Below are 23,815 nucleotides of genomic sequence, written 5' to 3'. Positions count from 1 at the left end.
TAGAATGAAAATTAAGATCAAGGGTTAACACAGCACTATTTAGAGAATTTAAGAACAAATCATCAAAGAAATCCTAATTTTGTCCTCCCTAATTTCCATTTCAAGGGATAAACAAAAAGAACTGCTCACTACTTATGACAAAACACATCCAATCAAACTTTGAATTAAGTGAATTCAGCATTGACCAAGTTTTAACAAGAAATCTAAAGAAAAAGAGTCCTTGAATGTACTTATCTCTTTTCCAATACAAAGCAATAGGATGAAGACACAAACAGTAAGCATTACACTTTATCAATCCTCTCAAACTTTCTCTCCTTCCTTCTCTCCAAGACTCCTTGGAGTTGTTTGGCCTTCTCCACGAGTTCTCCATGCTCGAGGTTGCAGAATAAATGAAGGAAAAATCCCTCAAACTTCATTTTCATCATTTATATAGTTTCCCTCGGCGAAACACATCTAACTGTTGGAATTGTCAACCTATACATATTGGTGCCTAGGCGCCCATGGCTGGTGTTGGGACGCCATAAATACTATGTTCATTGCGGGACCTAGGCGTTGCACTATAGTGCTTAGGTGCTATGTAGCGCTGACTTTTTCAGCACTCGGAAAATGGTCAAAAATTTCTTGTGTCTGGAGCCCAATATCCAACGCCTAAGAGCCACCTTCGCGGCGTTGAGTGTTCCGAACAATCTCCTCCAAATCTGTACCAACATTTGTATCATCTTCATAGTCTTGTACCGCAAAGTGGCTCACCTCCGGCCTCAACCTTCCTAGAATCCAACTGAATACAAGCTTAAGCTCCAATCTCTTGTTAATGGCCACCATAATCAGCATATCTATAGGATTCTAAGATGTGTATCTTCTCTAAATAATTGCTCAACTTCTAGGAGAGAGCGAATAAAGTGATAGCTCAGTTGAATATGTTTTGTCCTAGCATGAAAAACAACATTCTTAGCAAAATCAATAGCACTCATATTGTCACTATAAACATTTACATTCTTTGCCCCTTGCCCAGTTCTGCATAAAGCCCAGTAGCAAAATCAACTTTTTGCTAGCCTCAATTACAACAACGTATACAACTTCTGTAGTTAAAAATGCAACATTCCTTTGCGACTTGGAACCACAGTTCATCGTTGTGTTCCCCAACATTCCTTTGCGACTTGGAAACACAGTTCATCATTGTGTTCCCCAAATTGAAGATATGTCGTGTTCTATTTCTTCTACCATCCAAATCTCATGTCATATCCGAATTGATAAATCCCTATAAACTGATTCCTATACTTCCAAAACAAAGTTTCAGGTTGACTATTCCACTCAAATTCCTCATAATCCACTTTATTGCCTCCTAATAATGTTTTTCCTAGATTATTTATGTATCTGCTGACCACTCCAACTACATATGCAATATATGTTCACGTACATATCATAACATATATCAGATTTCAAACTGCTAAAGCATACAGAGTTCTTCTCATTTGTGTTTGCTCTGCTTCATACTAAGGCAATAATTTTTTAGATAGCTTGAAGTGACTACTTAAATGAGTACAAATTAATTTTGTCTCACTCATGTTGAACCTGTGAAGGATTGTCTCAATATACTCTGTCTGAGAAAACGTTAATGTACTTGCACACCTATCCCTGTTGATTTTCATCCTGAAGGTCTTCTTGGTTTGACATAAATCTTTCATCTCAAATTCACTTAATAATTGCCCCTTCAAGTTTCTAATATTCTTCATATCTACATTTGCAATTAGTCATGTCATTCACATACAAAAGGAGCAAGATATAGAAATTATCAATTTTTTTATGAAGCAATGTGCTTTGTCTAATCTTTCATATACTCACTGTCTTACATGAACCTTTCAAACCTCTTATATTGTTGACTTGGGGTTCGCTTCAAGCCATAGAGGTCTTTATTCAACCTGCAGACTAAGTCTTCTTTCGCTGGAACCTCATAACCTTGTCGTTGCACCAAATATAGTTTAACTTCAAGATCTTCATGTAAGAAGCTTATATTTACAACCATCTACTCTAGATGTAAATCTTCCTCTACTCCTAAGCTCAACAAAATTGACAGTCACCATCTTCACTGTAAGGGAAAAGATCTTTGTATAATGCACTCATTGCTTTTGTTGAAACCCCTTCACAAGTATTCTATTACAGTGTCTGCTACCATTTGACTACTCTTTTAACCTATATTATACAGTGTCTTTTTGTCGATTAGTAATATTGTAAAATCTCGTATGATTTGACCTTAAGGACTACATCTCCTCATCCATCGTAAGCTCCTACTTATTAGAATCTTCAACTTAAAAGAGCTCTTTATAGCACTTTGGTTCATCACTATTACTTAGCAATAAACAATACAAAAAAAGGAATACCTCCGTGTTGATCTCAAGATTTTGTTGGACCTCATTACTTTAGTAGTAGGTGACTGAGGAACTTCTTTTGCTTCATCTGATTGAGTACTTTTTCTTTATTTATCATTCTGATCACCAGTATCTTCTATCTCAATATTTTTGCACACTTGAGAAGTAAATAATTGGCAATCCTGAGTTCAGCTCATGTCATTTGTACATTTTCATTTCATTGAAATAACATCTCTGCTCCTATTGAACTTTTCATTTTGATAGTCCTAAAATTTGTACCCATGTTCATGCTGAGTCATACATAATGAAACTGCACCTGTAAAATTTTAAGTCAATTTTACTTCTCAATCTCGCATCAACGTGAACATATGCAGAACACCCAAAAAATTTCAGATGAGATAAATTCACCTCTTTATCCCTCTACACTTCTTAGAGTAAGTCTTCCTTCAATGATATTGATTGGCCATGATTGATCAGATAAATAATAGTGTTTATTGCTTATACCCAGAACTACTTCGACAAGCCTGCATACATCCTCATACTCCTACCACGCTCTATAATGGTTTGTTCATGCGCTCAGTTACTCCATTTTACTATGGAGTCCTTAGAACAGTGAACTCATGTCTGATCCCTTTAAAGCATGGTAATTCTCGAACCTCTGACACTATACTAGCCCTTATTATCTGATCTAAGACACTAGCTTCAAATCACATTTTCTATCATGGTCTTTGACTTCTTAAACAGTTGAAATACGTCTGAGATCTCAATAATAGTGTTTATTGCTTATACCCAGAACTACTTTGACAAGCATGCATACATCCTCATACTCCTACCACGCTCTATAATGGTTTGTTCATGCGCTCAGTTACTCCATTTTACTATGGAGTCCTTAGAACAGTGAACTCATGTCTGATCCCTTTAAAGCATGATAATTTTCGAACCTCTGACACGATACTAGCCCTTATTGTCTGATCTAAGACACTTTAGTTTCAAATCTCATTTTCTATCATGGTCTTTGACTTCTTAAATAGTTGAAATATGTCTGATTTTTACATTAAGAAATGAACCCAGATCTTTCTGATATAATCATCAATGAAAGTGACAAAGTAATGAGAATCTCTAATAGACTGAACTGAAATAGGATCTCATACATCAGTATGCACTAACTCTAATTTATTTGATTTTGCCATTGACCCAGCCTCGGAGAAAGAAACTTTCTTATGTTTATCACATACAAAATCTTCACAACAACTCTAAATTCATAGTTTTCAAAACTAAAAGTTTTCTTCAAAAGGACATCATATATTTTTCACACATATCAAGTCTGCAATGTCATAGACTAGCATCAACCTCGGTTCCAAGCATATCAATAGATTATGGACCCGTTTGGGGCAACTTAATAGAGCGTTCGGCATTTTCGGAACGTCGTGGTCACGTTTGGAAAAGGCGTTCGTGACTGCAGTGGCATTAATCGCGTAATGCTTCATGTTATAATCCATCGAATCCTTCGCCACTTCTTGCCCCCTGCGTTTCAGCGTTTAGGAATATCTTATTACCCCGCTGCCCCTTCGACCCCGTCTAGCGCCCCCTTAGATCCCGTCTCGCCCTAGATCTGCAATTAATATCCCCTTTGTCGTCTCGCACTCTTCGCCGCTCCTGGCCCCCTGCCTCGTCTCTGCTCCTGGATCAATCCTCGATCCCGTAAACCCCTTGAAATTCTTTGCAATATTTCAGGTATCGTTCGTCTGAATATCATTTTAGAAGTTTTGATTGTTGCCTGGGATTATTGCCTGGTATTGTTTGTATGGAATTTTTTAGGGGTTCGAAATTGTCTCTTATCTCCTCATCTTTGCTCCTCGTCAAGGGTTTTTAACCTAAAAATTTGTTCTTCAAAATGTTCCCTAGGATTTGGGATCCTCATTTTGGTTTTTAGTATTTGGGTTAGAAAAGGTTTTTACCATTGGGGATATGTTGTCATTTGAAAGATTCGGGATCCTCATATTAGCATTGTTGGTATGCAGAGAAAAGGTCCTTGTTGAGTGATATTTTGTTTGATTTCTATTTGGCAATGTTGAATGTTGTCATGTGAAAGATAGAATGCGTTTAAAATAATCTTTAGCTGTTCTTCAATATGTTTATGATCTTTTGATGGCATTGGCGATTACTATCATTGTTGTAATGCGGTGAGAACAATATTTGAAATGGTATGTAAACTATTATTGTTGTAATGCAACAAATATTTGTGTGGTAAAGAAATTTGGTCTGTAAAATTGTATGGAAACTCTCTCGTTCCACATCGATCGTTATCCGTGACCTCAAATCCTGCAGCCATAAGCATTATATATATTTTGTATATTTCTCTTTTATCTTTATCTTTCACTACGTGGTATACATTGGGAAATGAGGGTTGAAGTATTATCATTTTGAGATAGAAATGTATTGTTCCTTACGGTTTTTATGCAGAAATATGTTTTGGAGTTTCGGTCTTAGGTGTTTTTGCACCATGTATTGTTGTATCCTTAATAAGTTCATAATAAAAACATTTGTGTCTTTCTTTCCGTGGACGTAGATCTTTAATTGAACCACAAATCTTTTGTGTACTTGTTTTTTTATTTTGTTTTTTTTAATTTTTTTTTTAATTTCAACACATTTCAACACTGTGGAGATTCTTTGAGCATTAAACTTTTGTTCCTTATAGTTTCAACAAATTTAAAGAAGGGGGTCCTTCCGCTATATGAGATAAAAAAGTAACCAACATTTTTTGCGATATATGTATTAAATAAATAGAATTGGGAAATAGGCCACCAACGTACTTCAACAAGGAAGGTTGACAGTATTTATCGAAGAGATTTAAGGAACTGATTGGAAGGGATTATGACCAGCTTAAGTTTAAAAATAAATGGGATCAACTGAAAAAAGAATGAAAGATTTGGAAAGAGCTAAAACATGGATCAACGGGGCTGGGGTGGGATCCAATAAAAAGGACAATTGATGCTCTGGAAGAATAATGGGCCGAGAAATTAGAGGTACGACTTACTTTTTCAACTGGTGTATTTCATAATTTATTCAACAATATGATGTTCAACCAAATTTGTTGTTTTAGGCAATACTGACGGAAAAAAAATATAAGCAGTGCGGAATTGAGCCTGATTTTTAAGATAAACTTGATATAATGTTCAAGGGGGTGGTGGCAACGAGGAAATATGCTTTCAGCTCGAGTGAGACGGGGCTTGCAGGAATCCTTCACGTTCAGATATGGACTTCAGTATGGCCGATAACGATTATCTAAATATATTTAAAGAACCATGTGATACTATGATTGGACCTTCAGTTCCTGAGGAGGACAATGACTATAGTGAATTTGAAGTTAATGACGCTGAGGGTGTGGTTGAGATGACTACACTGAGGGAGTCTAGCGGATGTTATCTATAGCATCTAATCCACCAAGTTTTTCTTCTCTTTGTACAATATACAACCATTTTGTAGTGTTTTTTTTTTCTGTTTTTTTTATAGATCTGACAGTCAAATTTTTTGTTTCTTTTTTTCGCAGATATATCATCATGACTTCTAGGATTTCAGTGACAGATAGAGTTGTTTTGTGCTACTGTGGACTACCTGCTCCGTTACTTACGACGCGTCAACCTCATAGCAGTGGGAGACAGTTCTAAGGTTGTTGCAGGGGTGTTTCAGCTCGTTGCGATTTCTTCCAATGGGCCGACACTCCCACTTGTTACACTGCTAGCAGTGATGGGAATATGATATTCTCCCAGGTTGATAGTGCAGCTGATGACCGACGTAGTCAGAGTTTGAAATTGAATATTTTAATATTTCTCATTGTAGTTGTACTTTTCTTTATCATGTTTTTATTTTTTCTGGTGTTAACGAGAGTATAAGAACTGTATGTCATGACGTGAAATTCCTTTGTGGTGATTTTATGTTGTTGCACTATATGTCTATGTAGTACCAATAAGCTATTCTGAATAATCTGCCCCGAATAGTTTTACCAGACAGGGGCAAGAAGATCATTTATACAGTCATAACTACCAATAAGCTATTCTGGATAAGCTGCCTCAAACAGCAAGCCGAATTATTCTGATAATCTGCAGATTATCAGATTATCAATTATCATTATCAGAATAATCTGTTTATTAGCAGATTATAAATAATCAACAGCTACCTCAAACATACCCTATGTCAACTCATTGATTAGATAAAGAGCACCTTCAACGTTATTCAATCCATCACCATTGCCCCCTGTCACTTTCCACGAATCACCTATGAAAATAATCACATACGCAGACTTTGGCAGTTGGCTCATCGAGATCTAATTTCTATTCAGACTTAGAAAATATCCAATTTCATTGAACTTCCAGATTATTATATTCAGCAACTTGATATCAACATCACTTTTTCTAATGATATTGCAGAACTTGTTATCTCTCAAATAAATCTTCTTTATATCACTTTGAGTGTAATTTTAAAACACATCTTTGTTAGGACATGCATGAAAAGAAGCACCTGAATCTAATATCCAAGATTCAGTGCAGACTAGATATAAAACCAGAGAATCGCCTTGAATTTCGCATGTGGAGACAACTACAGAGTTTTTTGCCTCGGCCACCACCAACGTTTTTTGGAGTTACAGTCTTTCTTGAAATGAAATTTCTTCCCACATTTCCAACATTCACCTCTATCATTTCATATGTCTGACCTTGGCTTCTCTCTACTGGACTTGAATTTGTTTCAATCAATATTTATGTCTAGATTTATTCCCTCTTTTTCAACATTCAATGCAAAACTTAAGAATTCACCGTTCACTATTTTTTTGCAAATTTCATCATTCAGCTCTAACTCTACAATGCTATCGAAGTTAACCTTCAAATTACATGAAAAGTTACTCACCTTTGTAATCAGTCCATCCCAACTATCCGACAATGAAGATAAAATTAACAGTGCCCTTACCTTAACATCAAATTTGATACCCACAAAACACAATCGGTTTGTCATAGTATTGAAATTGTTCAAGGGTTCAGCCCCAAAATATCTTCCGCAATCTTCAAACCGAATAACTTCTTTATCATAAAAATTTTATTTACGCTAAAGGTTTCTCATACATTCTTGTCAATGTTGTCATGTTCTCATTTACTAGTTGAAAACAACAAACGAAGAAACTGGAAAATGAATCAAACCTAGGGTTGTTCGATCCAGCACGTCTCATTCTTCCAATGTCATAGTTTTAAGCTTCTTGCTAATTCTTTATGGTGACTGATATAGTTTTTTTTTAATATAATAAATCTTTCATTTGCATTTTCTCGAACACAAAGTTCAATCCATTAAATTTTTCCACTTTGAACCTGACTTCATTAGGTCATTGCTCCCACTCGAATCAAAAGATCTTCTGAAAAGATACACCTCTATGATATTATTTGTTGGGATGAAAACTCTGGCTTCGATCGATTTACAATCAAAATCAAACAGCAAAAAAATAATCACACCAATTTGAGAAATCTGAAAATAAAATATTGACCAGAAACACGCAACAAAGTAATCCTAGAAATACAAACACCAAGATTTGACGTGAAAAAACCTAAAGGGAAAAATCTACAAAGTCACACCACCAAAATTTCACTATAAAATGAGAAACATACAAAAATTTTCACAGCTCAGATTTTCTCTATACCACAGAAACATATAAAAATTATGCTCCAAATCCGTCTCTTAATCGTACAATCTGAAATTCACTTCTTGAACATCACAACTCCAAACAAAAGCCCTTAGAAAGTTCACAATGTGCAAGAGAGATACGCTCGCTTTGAATCGAGGTTATAAAAAATTGAATCGAGAGACAAACCACACCTAATGTAATCACACCGCTCCTTGACATAATTATGCTAGTCGCTCTGCTACAGAGCCTGAAACAAAGGATATCGTGGCATAGCTACGCGGCTACTCGACGTAATTATGCCGCCCACTATTTTGAATCGTGATGTAGGTACACCACTTTCGGTTTGGCTATGTCAACTAGAATTATTTTTTTGTAATTGTGTGCTCCTTCAGGTTCCCTATTTCAACAGGTGGAATACGAAGACATGTGATGTCAGCTACAAGAGCGCTAGCATATCCATAGAAGATAGCAGCTATATTGGATTGGTCACTACCTCAAAACTTAAAAGGGTTTCAGAGGATTTTTTGGGACTTATAGGATACTACAGGAAGTTCGTGAAGGTTTACAGTTTGATTGTGTGGCCATTGATTGAGCACTTGAAGAAGGTTAACTTTAAGTGAAGGGAAGAAGCACCCCAGACATTTGAAAAGTTAAATGTCATGAAGAATGTGTCAATATTGGCGTTACGTAAGACATGTGATGTCGGCTACAAGAGCGCCAACATTTCCATAAAAGATAGCAGCTATATTGGATTGGTCACTACCTCAAAACTTAAAAGGGGTTCAGAGGATTTTTGAGACTTATAGGATACTACCGGAAGTTCTTGAAGGTTTACAGTTTGATTGTGTAGCCATTGTTTTAGCACTTGAAGAAGGTTAACTTTAAGTGAAGGGAAGAAGCACCCTAGGCATTTGAAAAGTTAAAGGACATGAAGAATGTGTCAATATTGTCATTACGTAATTCCAGCCAACCATTCATTGTAGAGATGGATGCTTCAGGCTATGGGTTAGGTCAAATTCTCATGCAATGTCAATCACCATTGCTTACTTCAATCAAGTATTGACAGTGAGGGTAAGACTCAAGTAAGTATATGAGTGAGAGCTCATGGTAATTGTGCTTGTCATTGAACAATGGAGACCTTAGTTGTCGAGAATGCATTTTTCAGTACACACGGATCAATGCAGCTTTAAATTTTTGTTAAAATAGTGAATGGTGACTGAGAAACATCAATGGTGGCTATCAAAACTACTGGGATATGACTTTGAGATGCAGTATAGTCCGTGATTAAAGAATAAGACTGATGATGTCCTATCGTTACGTGTGGAGGATCTCAATTATTAGCATTGTCGGATCCTTCGATTTACATTAGGAGGTCCTGAGATAGGACAAAGAAGTAGATGAAGAATTGAGTAAGATTAGGTCAGTTTTAACAAAAAGAACGACTATTCTAATTAATTAGTTGTAGTCAACGATTACTCTACCAGGGATGTTATGTAATACTCCAAAATTCAAGGCACACGCTGAAGTCATTACATGAGTTTCATGGAAATGCTATTGAGCGGCATTCTGACGTGCTCAAAATAGATCGAAAGATAGCGGCAGAATGTATTTGGTGGGAATGAGGAAAAATGTGGAGAACATGATTTCAAGGGGTGATGTGTGCCAACGACACAAATATATAGCCTTAGCACCTAGGGATTGCTACAGCCTCTAGCATTACCGGAGAAAGTGTGACAGGATGTGACGATGGATTTCATTGAAGGCTTATCTCAATTAGAAGGATTTCCAATCATCTTGGTGATAGTGGATCGACTGAGCAAGTCCGCGAACTTTATACCTCTATGTCATCCCTACACTGCAGCCGCGATTTTTATACGGGAGGTTGTCCACTTGCATGGGATCCCCAAATCGATAATGTTGAGTTGAGACAAGATCTTCTTTAGTCATTTTTGGAGAGAGATATTTAGAATGCAAAGGATAGTATTAAAGAAAAGTATAGCATATCACCCGCAGACAGATAGACAGTCAGAAGTTTTTAATCGGAGCATGGAGACCTATGTGTGTTGGTTTGTATCTGACGTACCCAAGCAGTGGGTGAAATAGCTATGTTGGGCAGAGTATGATACAACACATCATATCATACACCTTCTCAAGCTACATGTTTTAAAATATTGTATGGTCGTGATCCACATCACCTAGAGCATTATGGACACAGTACAATGTAGGTCTCTGGTGGAGTTGTACACAAAGAGGCACAAGATACTGGTAGAATTGAGGGACATCTATTGAAAGTACAACTTATGAAGAAACAAGCCAATAGACATCAAAGGGTGGGCAATTTGCGATAGGAGATATGGTGTATTTAAAACTTTGGTCCTATCAACAGAAGACAATGACCTTATGAGATCATAGAGCACATTAGTGGGTGGCTTATCGTCTAAAATTGCCACCTTCATCGACACTTCATCCAGTTTTCCATATATTATAGTTGAGACACTATTGGTGATAACATGCCCTTCTTCAATTCCCCCAATCTTGATGGAGGATATGAAAGTTTTCTTGGAGCCACTAGAGCTAAAAAAGAGTGCTCCAGAAATCAACATGTGGGAAAGAAGTGTTGATTAAGTGGAAAGGATTATCAAACTATGACATCACGTGAAAGCCATACGACTTGATCCAACAGCAGTTTCATCTTTTCCACCTTAAAGATAATGTGTCTTATTGGGAAATGAGTAATGTTAGATTGGCACCAATAATGCTTTCCACCATGCCGAACTCACAAATTAATTTGAAAACATTTTAGGCGCAGGATAAAAGGGTAGTTCTGTCATTGATTCTTATTAAAATTATCCGGTATGAATAGGCTTATTATGTTTAGGGTTGGGAAGGCTTGAAATTGATGTATGGAGTCTTAGAAGTAATAGTTTAAGAGACCTTGCCTACCTTTTGAATTGTAGGTAGTTTTCTGCTTTTATTTGAGTTGAGATGTTTGAATTATTGTAATAAAATATTTGCTTTAGCTAGTTCCTATCACATACTTATAAATGTTTAGACAATTGATTTTAAAACGAAAATTAAGCACAAATAAAATCCAAACTCCAATTTTCCAAACACAAACATTCGCTATTCACACTTACCTCTCAAGTTCAATACGTTTAAAAAATTAAAATCTAAAAATGGCAAAAAAAGACATCATGGAACATCTAATAATTATCTGCTCAAAATCCATAACCATAACACATAAAAGTTGATGACACATAATAACAGCAACAAATAAATATCATCAAATCACAAAAAGAAAATTTGCATTATATTGTATACAACTTTCCAAAACAATAAGAAAAAAAAACGAAAAGATGATAATGTGAATTTAAAGATAACAAATACAATCTTTATAAAGGAATATTGTAACATGTTGAGCGATCAATAAAACATTTACTAAACTACAAAAAAAAGGTGAAATACTCAAAACAAAACCTTCGAGCCATTCTTAGCCGCCTCCTGTAATCTGCAGTGCTGCTTAAAGCATAGCACCCAAGAAGAAACTCCCACACTTCAGCTCTTATGGAAGGATCCACACCCTGATAGATGGGAAAAAACAACAGCTTAAGAATAATGACTGTGTATTTAACTAGATGGGAAGAGAAAAATATTCCAATACACTTCTAGAAAAAATTGTAAGGCCTAAACAGCAGATCAAACACAAAGTGGAAATATGGGAAAATAGGATGCCAGAATGTGCGGTAATAAATAAAGTTTTCTTCAACTTTGGTCCTGAGTTATTTGAGAACAAAAAATAAACTAAAATAAATCTAATAAGTTTTAGGAGTTGATGAATCAATCAGAGTTTAAAGAGTAAAACTAAATTTCATTATTAGAACCATCATCTAGCTTAAAGATCTGCCAACTGATCACCTCGAAGAGAAAAATAATCTGCTTAGTTAAAAAATAATATTTACTTAAACCATCAAATTGGTGTTGCTCAACTCAATACAATGTCCGTTCTGAGCCAAGTTTTTGAACAACATCAAATACATGGATAAACAGAAACCCAATATAAAAGAGAAGTTTAACCAACCCAATCCGAAGGGCAAATTTACTAGGACTGTAAGAAAGAACGTGACTAAATTTCAGGTCATGTTGGATTTATAAGGAGTTCATGACAAAACATAAGTTATCCTTACTGGGGCTAAAGCAAAGCTTCTATAGTCAACATATGATCATACTTTAATGCGAACATATTACTAGCCCAAAATTGAAACACACGAAAGGAAAAACTATAGAACATGGCAGACTTTCTTCGTTAGTAATAATAGGAAATGGCAGCACAACATTAAGAAACACAAAGATATAATTCAAATAACAAAACAGTGCATAGTACAACCAAATAACTTACGCCTAGTATGATCAGTTTAAGAGCTTTCCGGAAGCCTGGAAGCTTCCCGTCACCATCAAAAACTGCCTGCCACTTTTCTGGATTGAGCATCTTGTTTCTCTGTGTCATCAAATGTTTAAAGAAGAAATGCCAATTAAATCTTTAACCAAGTTCAATTTTTTTACTGGAGATCAATTAATTGTTCTCAAAACAATCTGCACATCATAAATTTCAAATAAGCGATTTGTACAAACTAAATTGCAGAATCACAATTTAAACAACTAGAACATTATCCTCAAGAGCGGAGACTCAACCAAAAAAGACTTAACACAAGAATATCTCATTACAAGATTTCATAAACTATTTTGCCATTTTAAAAATAATTGAATGATAATAGAATAATAAATGTAGGCATTTGTTTATGATCAACTGAAAAATGATTAAGATGCTTGACTGTTCATATTAGTTTTAACACAATTCCATTAAATTGTATTGTTTATTATACATAAAGTATTAGCAAGTAAACATCTTTGTTGTCCAACACTCTAAAGCATATAGAACAATTACTATAAGGGCTCATTTGAACGGGCTTTTATAGAGTGATACATTTGCATAACACCATTTTTTGTTTTTTGTTTTTTGGCTACATAATTTCTGGCAACGCACGTTTTTCGGAAAAATATTTTTTTGTTGTTTTCCCACATGAAATATCTCTGAGCTTTTCCAAAAGCAGCCCGTGGTCTTGCAAAGGAAAAGTTAATTTTACCTTTTTACCATAATATGAGAAGGCTCCACAAATAAAGATTCGGTGAGGGAATATCTTAAACGGTGATAAAAAATAGTGTTAAAAAATATATAGGAAACTTTATATTCAAAGGAAAGTATTGCACTTACGTACATTTATGACAGAATTTTTTCTATTGTTACTTTTGAAAGAACTTTTCTGAAAGATGAATTACTCCCAAACGAGATCTAACTGCAATTAAATTTATGTTGGTTATACATGATAATCTATTACATAGTTAAACTCCCGAGGCATTTTTAGTTTTGAACATCTAGATTTAACTTCACCTTTTTATCCTCGTTCTATTAACTAATAAATCCAGGGTACTTAAACCCACCACATTTAAGCAACACTAATCATTAAGTGATATTTACTACTAATTATCAATTTTACATCTACTAAAATAGCATATCAACAAATCAATCTTTGTTCTACTAATCTTAATTGTTAACTCTTCAATAAATTTCAATGCTATGTAAGCTCAATATATAATATATGCACTTTAGTATTAAAAACCATCTACCATACTCGTAGAATCATGAACAACACATGTTTTAAGTTCTATGAATAATAAAAAAATGTTTTCTATAAAAAACATATCTTTCTTTTATGCAATTGGAGCCATCAATTGATATATATTTGATACTATTGATGATCATCAACATGGCTAGTTATTCATAATTAGCTTAATCATAAATGGGTCAAGCATGAACATAAATTTTTCAACTTGTTAATAAACTCTATCTCATTTATGCTTAGTCAATAATCACAAAACATGGGCAAATAAAACCAAATCCCATTCATGTTCTACTTCTTTACAACCTTATTACCCCCTTAGCTAAGTAACAATATCAATAGGGACAATGTTCAACACTTTTAAGAAATTAATTAAAAAAAATCAAAATGATTCATAAGATTGAGCAAATTTCGCACAAAATCCAATAACTAGTTCCCCATGCATATTCCCCATGCATACAAAACACAATGCCATTGCATTATATATCTCCAGCTTCATACTAAACTTTAAAATATCCCCAAGCCTTTTCAAAAAAATTTAAGATAATGTACATAAAAATAAACATAGGTGGTTTGAGCAGGTAAAATGAATGATAAATAATGCATAAATTAGACAAGTAGATAAAATTTGTTATAAGAGAATTAAAAAGACAAAAAAGCTAGACCTAACTAAAAATGGATAAAATTCATTCGAAATGATTTACATCAAAACGAATTTAACATCATAAGTTGCCTTTTGAATGAGTGAAAAATAAGAATTCACCAAAACCAAACCTCATATAGTTGGACTAAGTCTAATAACGTAGATGAAAGTAAAGCAGCCCAAGCAATTTGTCTAGGCAATAAATTGTGTCACTTGTTTCATTCAAAAATAAAGAAAGCCCATATTATACATTTGTGCCATCAGAATAGGTCTTCATTGAGAGTAAATTCGATTGCCTCACCTTTGAACGGCCAATGAAATAAAAACCACTACTGCCATCACCAAAGCATAGGTAATATAGAGATGAATATGAATATAATGGTTAAGGGTTGTTCACTGAGAAAAAAAAAATACTACAAGAAGTGATCTACAACTTAAATGTCCAACATATATGACTTAGTAGAATCCGGTGGGACCTATTCAAAGAAAACTTAAAAGCGCATCCTTGTTGTGTTTGCTCAAAATGAGAAAGACTTTCAAGCTATTATATATTTTGAACTTGAGTGCACACAGCCTACAATCATTGTTAAACATTGCATTTCCTGAACAATAGCACTGTATCAGGTTTCTTAGTAACTAAATATTCAAAAGAGTCCTCCCATGATCAGGGCACTTAGACAAAAGAAAAAATATACACTGATCATTTACTGTCAATAATAGATGTTATCTGAAAGCTCTTACGCATAAATTTAAAAAAAAAATAACATGAAATTATTTGATTAGAAAACATATAAGCATCATGATCTTGAGATTCAAGGAGATAAAGGAAGTTTTCATGACAAATTTATTTTTCTTGGAAAATAATTGGATAACTAAAATCAGTATAAATAATCGAGATTTGAGAAATGGACACAGAACAAGTGGGGAAGGAAAAAAACGAGTCAGCAATTTTTAAAAGCGCAATTCAGAAGTTTCTATGTTGTTTCACTCGCTTACCATGTATTCAATATAGCTTAGGGATTCAAATCTCAGATTCAACCTGAATTTAAAATCGAGTGTTATAAAAATCATATGCGATAAGATGTTCAATCACTAAAGAGGAATATTTTACAAACTGCAAAAGCAAACTGATGTGAAGTAAAACTGTTTCTATTTTAGTGCAAAAAATGCTCTTGGAAGCCATAAATATGGTCGAAGCATTTCATAACAAACCAAATTAGCTAAAAATGGTATCCAATTTTCCTTGGCCTCAAGTTCTTTTTCTATCGTACAAGTCGTAAAAAGAAGAAAAAACAGTTAAACGTCAACTGTAAGGGATCCAATAACCAAATCTAACAGCAGAAAGCTTCATAAAACAAAAATCACCTTAAAGATTAAAACAAAACAATATGAATAAATTTTAATCATTGATAAAACTAGAAAAGAAAAACAAGCCAACAAAGCCTTAAGAAGCCAGAGTCTCCAATCAAATGTGGAGTTTAAAATGAATCTAGTTTTCTTTTTTTTTTTTCTTTGAAATAAACTGACCCTAGTTGGGGAGTGATAAAGGCATGGCTCCCGAATCTCCTTCACGATCGAGCTCATCATCTGCAGATTCACCACTCCACCACTCCCGCACGTACATCTCGCCGCCTTGTCGAATAGCATCCGCTCTCTGCTCTCCACCTTCCTCTTCAGCCTCCCCCTCCTCCTCCTCCTCCTTACTCCCTGAAACCAAACAAAACACATTCCAATCAATCAAACCATCCAAAAAGAATCGACAGCGTCTCAAAACCCTATGATTCCAAAGTAAAGTCGGTTGACTACACCAACCACATCGGAGGTCAGGCGAGCAGGGAGAGGGAAACAGATGGAGATCGGCACTTTGAACCTCGCCAAAAACTGCAAGCGATTGGAAACCGACCGAAATTTGTCGAATGGACAGCGTTCAAGAAGATCGATCGGTGTCAAACAAACCCATACTAGTCGTAAATCGCTTGAGATAGAGAAAGAAGGACAGCAAGTGTACTAGTAAACTAGTGGATTAGTCTTCCATAGCATAGTCCGCTTAAGGATTCTTAACGCGGAAGCCAGAGATCGAACTGAGGCGGCTTGGTCGCCATGACTCATGAACAGAGAGAGCGAGAGAGAGAAAGATTAGGACGTTTATTTTCTGCACAACTCTACCTTCCCTCTCCGGCATCCTTTTTCTATTTTTTTACTGTTAAATACGGAAAAAATTAATGTGTGAGAAGAAACGGACTGCAGGACTCTAGGAAGTGAAGCACACGGAGCAGTTTCAGCCGGCCGGTTTATCAAGTAGGTCCCACTAGGCCGGTTGATTTGGACCGTTGAAAGAGTGGGGCTTGGATCTAATGTGGAGGTCATGATCGACGGTTATTATTTGCCCGCTGTGGGTCTACTGGGCCGGTTCTTTTTTGTTGACCATTTTTTTTTTTTTTTGGACAAAGCGGTACGTTGAACAAACCCTGCCCAATTTTAAGGAAAATTCAAAGACATCTAAAAAGCAATACATGTCTTAATTTCACCTGCTTTATTGTTTTTTTTTTTTGGATTTATTCTAAATATATAGCTATCCTAATGTGTTAGGGACTAGATCTACCATGTTATCATTGTGTTGTCTCATTTATTTTGTTGCAATCACCATCGAACTCTTTATTTATTGGCATGATACAACTCCCCGATCATATCTAGTTATGATTAAAGCAATTAATGTACATCAAAATATTTGTTAGGCTGCTTTCATCATATACCTTTGATCATAATGAATTGAATTCAAAGTTAAGCGGTCGAATACAGTGATCAATTCATGAAATTCGTGAGAGAATGTTGATCAATTCATGAAATTCGTGAGAAAATGTATAAGTTGTTGATTTCCAGCATTTATATTTATTTATCAAGCACACTTGCTCTAGAGATTAAACAAGAGAGTAATGAAGACTATCTTCCTAGATTGCTAAATTAATTTACTAAAGACACAGGGTTATATTTTGGTCTAGATGACGTTGTCAAAGACTTGTCACAATTTGCAAATCTATGTGTTGACCTCAATTTTTGTCAACCATGTTTTCCTGGCTAATTTTATTGGATTTTACTTGAGCATGATCTTAAACAGGCCCTAATTTAAGAAAATTAAATTTTTAACTTAACAAAAAATCAAAAGAAATCAAAACAAACTTCACACTAAATTTTAACTAAACTCAAGGATAAACTTAAATTTTTTTTTTAATTTAATCACTTAAAATCCTATAATTATTATTTTCTTTCCCAAGATTATTGTAGGTTTCAAGTCTTCATTTTGAAAGTTGTGTGAGGCTTATGATTACTTATAAATATTGTGCAAATAAGTTTGATGATCTTTCGAAACATTTTTTATGTAAAACTTATCAATTTAAATTTTCAAATGACGATTTTCATCGCAAACCCAAAAATAATCAGTTTTTTCCACAAAGTCAATATAGTGATCCAAATCATATTCTGTAAGTTGCTTGATTTTCATAATCATATATGAAAATCATGCAAACCAATTAGTTAGTCATGGGATACTGTTTTTACATAAAATTGTACACTTAAAATTTTCACGCATGAAAAGTACATCTCACATAATTTTTTTTTCAATAAGTCATTTTTTTTTTAAATAAGATTCGCCATTATGTCTCTCTCATCAAAACCTTTCAAATGAGTCCCTCCGTGCTTGAATTCTACTCGGTTTTGAGGTTTTGCCATTATTAAATGTTATATACCAGCCTTCGTAGGAAGGATGCTCCTCACACACAGAGTTATCGGTTGCCCTAAGAATTCTAAGTATCATTGTGTTATGGTATGAATGTGTTATTCTAATTTATAATGTTGATCATACCAAGTCCTTATTTTCGTTCCCTTCTCTTTTCATTTTTAAATGAGTCGTCAATTTTTTCATTGTCATATATTTCCCTTTTCTGAATAAGTCTCTCTTCTGATTCATGTTAATGTTCAGGAGAAGAGAGGAACCAGAAGAGATGGACATACTACAAAGATGAAAAATAATAGAAGAACGTGGAGAGCTTACATGAAATAAACCTTGTAAGGATAGGTCAAGTAAATCCATTGACCCGACCCGCAATTACGCAGATATCTATGTTCCAAAAGTTTGCCAAAAAACTTGGCCCGAATTATATTTAACAGCTAGTGTAAACAAATAAAATGATTTAGAAAATAAAAGATGAGCTTTCACACTAAGGATACTACACAAGTATATGTATCGTTTCAAGTAATATAGAGTTTTCTTAAAACCCTCAGTATCGATCCCACAGGGAAGCCATATCTTTTTATAATGACTTAGAAAAGTTTCTATTATAAACTACAAACACAACTTAAAGGAGATGAATGTCGAAATTTTTAGAAAGACGAAAACTAAATTTATGCGGGATTTGATTCTAAGCAAAAAAGCAAATGCAAACCAATATTATATAAAAGAAAGTATGCTATAAAAAGTTCTTTCCCCTTGCTTAGAGATGATAATCAGTGTAAAATTTGAATGTTCAAACATCAAATGTGGTATTGTGACAAATAGGAGCATATCTATCATTTACCCCCTCCTGGTGCTTGTAAATAACGTCGGCTAAAGTTTATTCCAACTAGTGTTGTGTTGTTGAGTAGATTCTGGCCTCTCACTTTCAGATTACCCACCGTGCCCTCTCTATAGGACCTACTAGGGACCCTTAGATCCAAATTCCAAACTGAAATGATAAGAATCTAGCATATCACCCTAGAAACATCACTTCTACGCCCAATAAAATTATCTCCATATCTATTTGTGCTAACCAACGAACTGAGCACCACACTCCCATCCTAAAGGTCAACGTGGCATTCACAAGTTGAGTGAAATCATAGCCCTCCCAGGTCATTATGTTTCACAACAGATGTTAATCTCATAACTGGCTACATTTCAAAGTCAATGAAGTTCAGGTGAAAGTGTCATCTCAAATTTTAAAAATAAAATTCTTCAAACCATTTGTATATTACACATGCTCATTTCTCGTAGCAAGAAGAAACCAAGGAAACTACTCATAATTCATAGAGATAAAACAAAAACACTTGAATTTATATTGATAATCAAGTTCACAAAAGATAGTAAAACTCAAATAAAAATATAAATTACTTATCTTAACTTTTTTCCAAGTAAACTCTGAAGTCCCTTAAATGTACTTGACTCCACAAGACTCAAACAATACTCAGACAACATAAGAACTCACCACACTTTCACTATGGTGGTCTCACTCACAAGACTCACACAAAAGTAAAACCAAAGCCTCTAAAAGTTTTCCAAAAGTCCTCCTCATGTTCCCCTTTCGGCCAGAATATGTAAAGCTCTAAAAATAACCAAGGGTTGCTTCAGAAACCTCTTCGAAATTTGTCTAAATTCAACGTATAATGCTCTAACCGACTCTGGCACCTAGGATCACATAATTGTCTGGCGCTTGAGCGTTGGATCTGGCTCTTAGGCACCACTGTTCCATAGCTCCATCTTGCCTTCAATTTTGCTCCATTTCATATAAACTTCATTTCCTGTACCTGCAACCAAAAATATGAAAAATACATTTCATTAAAGCATAATATCATAAAAAATGTGCATAAAATAAGCATTAAACGTATATTTAAAACATGTATTTTTAAGGTGTATAAATTCCCCCAAACTTAAACGTTACTTATTCTCAAGTAACCCTTTTTCTATAAATAAAAATATAAAACTTATGGTAGTGGGTCTTGCATAAAGATTTGTATTATTTTTGTTCCATAATTGTAATAGTAAAACTTTAGAAAAGTTTTTAATAACCTAGATTAGAACCAAAATGTAAGAATATCTAGTAATCAAGTCTAGGAGTTCTGATTTTCTATTCATTTCAACAATAATTGTAATTTGTTACACATAGGAATCTCAATAGAATTAAAGGAAAAGAATTTCATGAAAGCTCTACTAGTAAAGGTGTTAATACTTTTAAAATTAAGAATAAGTTCAGAAATGTAATTAAGTCATTTTCCTTAAGTTAATTCCAGTTAAGCTAATTTTTTATTAGGCATTTTCTCAAGCTTCTCCTCACATATTTTTTTTTCTTTTTGCTTTTCTTTTTGTTTTGATTTTTCTTTTTCTCTTTTCATTTCTTTTTATGTGAGGATTATTCTATTTGGATAGACTTTAATGATTGTGAACTTCATTATCCTCTTCTTAAAGTTAAAAACTTCTTATATTTTTTTACTTCATAATGTGTATTAGCTTTAAAAAGATTTTTCATAGAGTCTCAATCCTTCTTTTTTTAAGTGTATATATATGATCCTTAATATTTCAAAAATACATTTTTCTTTAATTTAAATAGTAAAAGCATAATCCTATACTCTTATACGAAATATCTTAACTCTAAAACTAACATTTGTTATCTAAAACTTTTACTTAAGTCTACTGTAAGATTACTGAAATAAAAAAAAAACATAGTTATCTAAATCTAACACCATATACCACTGGTTATTTTAAATAATTTTTAAAATATGGTTTGTTAAGGACAAATAAGGTTTAGTTTTTTTTTTTTTTTTAGTTTTTCTCCCTTCCCTCAAACTCAAATTTTTAATTAATTTAAAATAGTACAGCTCAATATAAGTATGAAGAAAGAGAAAAATCTAAAGGTTCTAAGCAAGAGAATCAGTACAAGTACAAGTAGTAAAAATAAGTGTTGGCAGTAGTAAATCTTAAACTAAAATGTAAAACATGAAACTTGCAAAGTAAAATACTAATCTAACACACAGGCATTTCTAAATAACAGGAGCACAAGTAAAACAATAATGCATTAAAACAAAAAAAAGGTTTAACACACAACCCACTAACAGTACATCAAGGTGACTAATAAAACCTACATCTGAAAATAAAAACAATAATCTACTCATCATCCTCCTCCTCATCATCATCATTCTTCATCGGTCTGTGACTCTGATATGGGGAAAACCTGGGACAAGTAGGAAACTCAACTGAATGATCGCCCTTCAAGAATTTCACCAAATTTTCATCAAAAGTAGCATCATAGTCACTCTTCCTTTGTAAATACTCATCATAATGATCCATATGCTCTTCTACATTTTGTATATTGACTTTATAATGATAGAATATCTCCCTGTTGAATCAACAATTGTTCCATGACAGTGTATAAGGAAGAAGCACCATAAGTAGAAGGTCTCGAAACTGAATTAGTTGGTGCATCGATAGCTCTACCTCGAGGTCTTCCATATGCATCCAAATTAGCCCATCTAATAGGCTTTAGTGGCTAAAGCAACTCCTCCCAAGACTCAATTCTAACTCATAATTGCTTGCATAACGTAAAAATAAGAGAAAGGCAACTCAAACCTGTTGTAGTTTCTCCTCTAGAATATCGAAAAAATGCTCTTGTACATTAGGGAGCCAAAGTCAATCGACTTCATCATCTGAATGCAATAGTTTAATAGAGCCCTATCTCGAGTCACTTCACTCAAGTGGTTGAAAGGGAGAAGACGAGCAGAGATAAAATAATGTCATGCCTTACTACCTTTTTATTACCTCTTACCTTCCAGCTTCCACGTCCATCAATAAGATATGAAATAATCTCTTACAACTCTCCCTCAAAAGGATCAAACTCAGAATAAAAGCAATTAGTCATATCAGACAGCTAAAATAATGTGTTCATCCAAACTGGGTTGAAGTACACTTGTCTTTCTCTCACAAAAACTAAATCATCAGATTCCTTAGAGAGGTTCACATAAAACTCTCGAACAACAAAAATAATGGTGGCATCACAAAAAAAAACTGAAAAGTTTTTAATTCCTAGCAATAAAAAGATTTTCAACTAAACCAGTAGGTGAAAGAAAAGCCTGCAACTGAATAAGTTTCTTTGACATCAAATTTTCACTGTAACGATCAAGTGCTGCAAGACTAAAAAACTTCTTAGAATCATAAGAACTCTTGCCTTTATCCATCTTAGTTTAGGAGCCATTTTACAATCTTAAAAAAAAATTGAATAAAAATCCAAATAAAATCCAAAATCAATTTCTATGGACTCCTACAAGTGCTTTCCAAGAAAATAATTTATTCACCATGCATTCTCCACCATTTTATCTTAATTTTTTCATTTTTTGGCCAAATCACATTGTGAAGAAAATACATGGTGAAAATCAAAATTTCCAAACGCAAAGTTAAGCTCTTACCCAATGATGATAATTTCCAAAGATGTTGATCCAATAATCCTTCAAAAAAAAAGCAAGATCGAAAAGCCTCAGGGTGAAAAATCGTGAAAACCAGATGAAGAAGACGAAGCGCGGTGAAGAAGGTAAGGCACCGATTCAATTTTTTTGTGGTTTAACGCAATTTCTGTCGGTTCGGTGCCTATGAGACAGCTTGGCCGCTTGGGCGCCAGTACTCTACATTTTAGATTTTGGAATTTTTGTTTTCTTCAAAAGACCATAGCAAATATAAGATTTTTGAACCATAAAATGTCAGATTTAATCATTAATTCAATAGTTAATTAGCATCGTCAACTTTCCTATAATTGCGCGTGCGACTTAAAATTAAGTCAATCTAATCACTCAAGCACACTAAAACAAGTATTACCAACAAAAACATGAAATTTTCTTATAATAATAATTTTTTCAATACAAACAGACATTACATAGATTCATTAAAAGCAAATACGACATAAAACATTAGTTCATAGTACTGGAGTCACATAAATTCAAAGTTAGCACACAATTACATAACACTAAATACAAACAGATTTTTCACATAATAATCTAAGAATAGTTATGAACGATATTGCACGCAGTTTCTCTCCCGCAAGATAATTATGATCAAGCAAATTACAGAAAGGGGTACGGGGAAAATCTTGAGCAAAACTATCATCAATCCACTTGTTGTTGCTATACATGGTTGCCTGATAGTTCTGGAAGCATGTCATATGGTTGAATTAGAGTTTTATCTATCACTCCAAGTGTTCGTAATGGTGGTACATATCACTCAACTTGTTGTGGAGAATAGATAATTCCTCTTCAATCTTCCCAATTTATCAGTAAGCCGCTCCAGACTCAATGCTAAGATTCCATTAAAATAAGTCTGAGCATCCTTATACACAAACTTATTATCACCATTACTCTTACTCTCCTTTAGTGATAAAGCCATATCTCTATATTAGACAACTCTTTCCACTCTTCTCCCTTTCTACAACACTTAGAAATGTGAAGAAGATGGCTCTAGTCCCATCAAAAGTCCTTTAACAAGTGAAAGAATGACAAAAAACCAAAATTTGGTCATTTTGGGAGTTAATCAAACTGTTGCGACTAATGCCCCCTTGTGTGTGTTGTTTTTATATGTGTTTTATGTCAATTTAATTCTCCTGAGTCGATGTCAAAAACTTAACTCGACCCGCAATTACGCAGTAATTTAGCTTCCAAAATATGGCAAAAAACTTCTCAATTT

At 34.2% G+C, this 23,815-nt stretch overlaps 1 protein-coding gene across 2 annotated transcripts in view; it reads right to left on the bottom strand.

Moving 5' to 3' along the window:
- The window catches only part of LOC110039175 (small G protein signaling modulator 1-like), a 33,177-nt gene extending 16,622 nt beyond the window's left edge, over nt 1–16,555 (bottom strand). For both annotated transcript variants that reach the window (XM_020744151.1, XM_020744152.1), the window contains exons 1-4: nt 16,162–16,555; nt 15,877–16,056; nt 12,428–12,526; nt 11,509–11,612 (exon numbers count right to left, since the gene is read on the bottom strand). In XM_020744151.1, the coding sequence (XP_020599810.1) occupies nt 11,509–11,612; nt 12,428–12,526; nt 15,877–15,996 (323 nt within the window). In that variant the 5' untranslated portion in view covers nt 15,997–16,056; nt 16,162–16,555. The remainder of the gene's footprint in view (nt 1–11,508; nt 11,613–12,427; nt 12,527–15,876; nt 16,057–16,161) is intronic.
- Nucleotides 16,556–23,815: the final 7,260 nt, after the last annotated feature.

Source organism: Phalaenopsis equestris, unplaced genomic scaffold (genome assembly GCF_001263595.1).
Source record: "Phalaenopsis equestris unplaced genomic scaffold, ASM126359v1 Scaffold235610, whole genome shotgun sequence".
NCBI lineage: Eukaryota > Viridiplantae > Streptophyta > Magnoliopsida > Asparagales > Orchidaceae > Phalaenopsis > Phalaenopsis equestris.
This window is presented reverse-complemented; position numbering and strand designations above follow the sequence as displayed.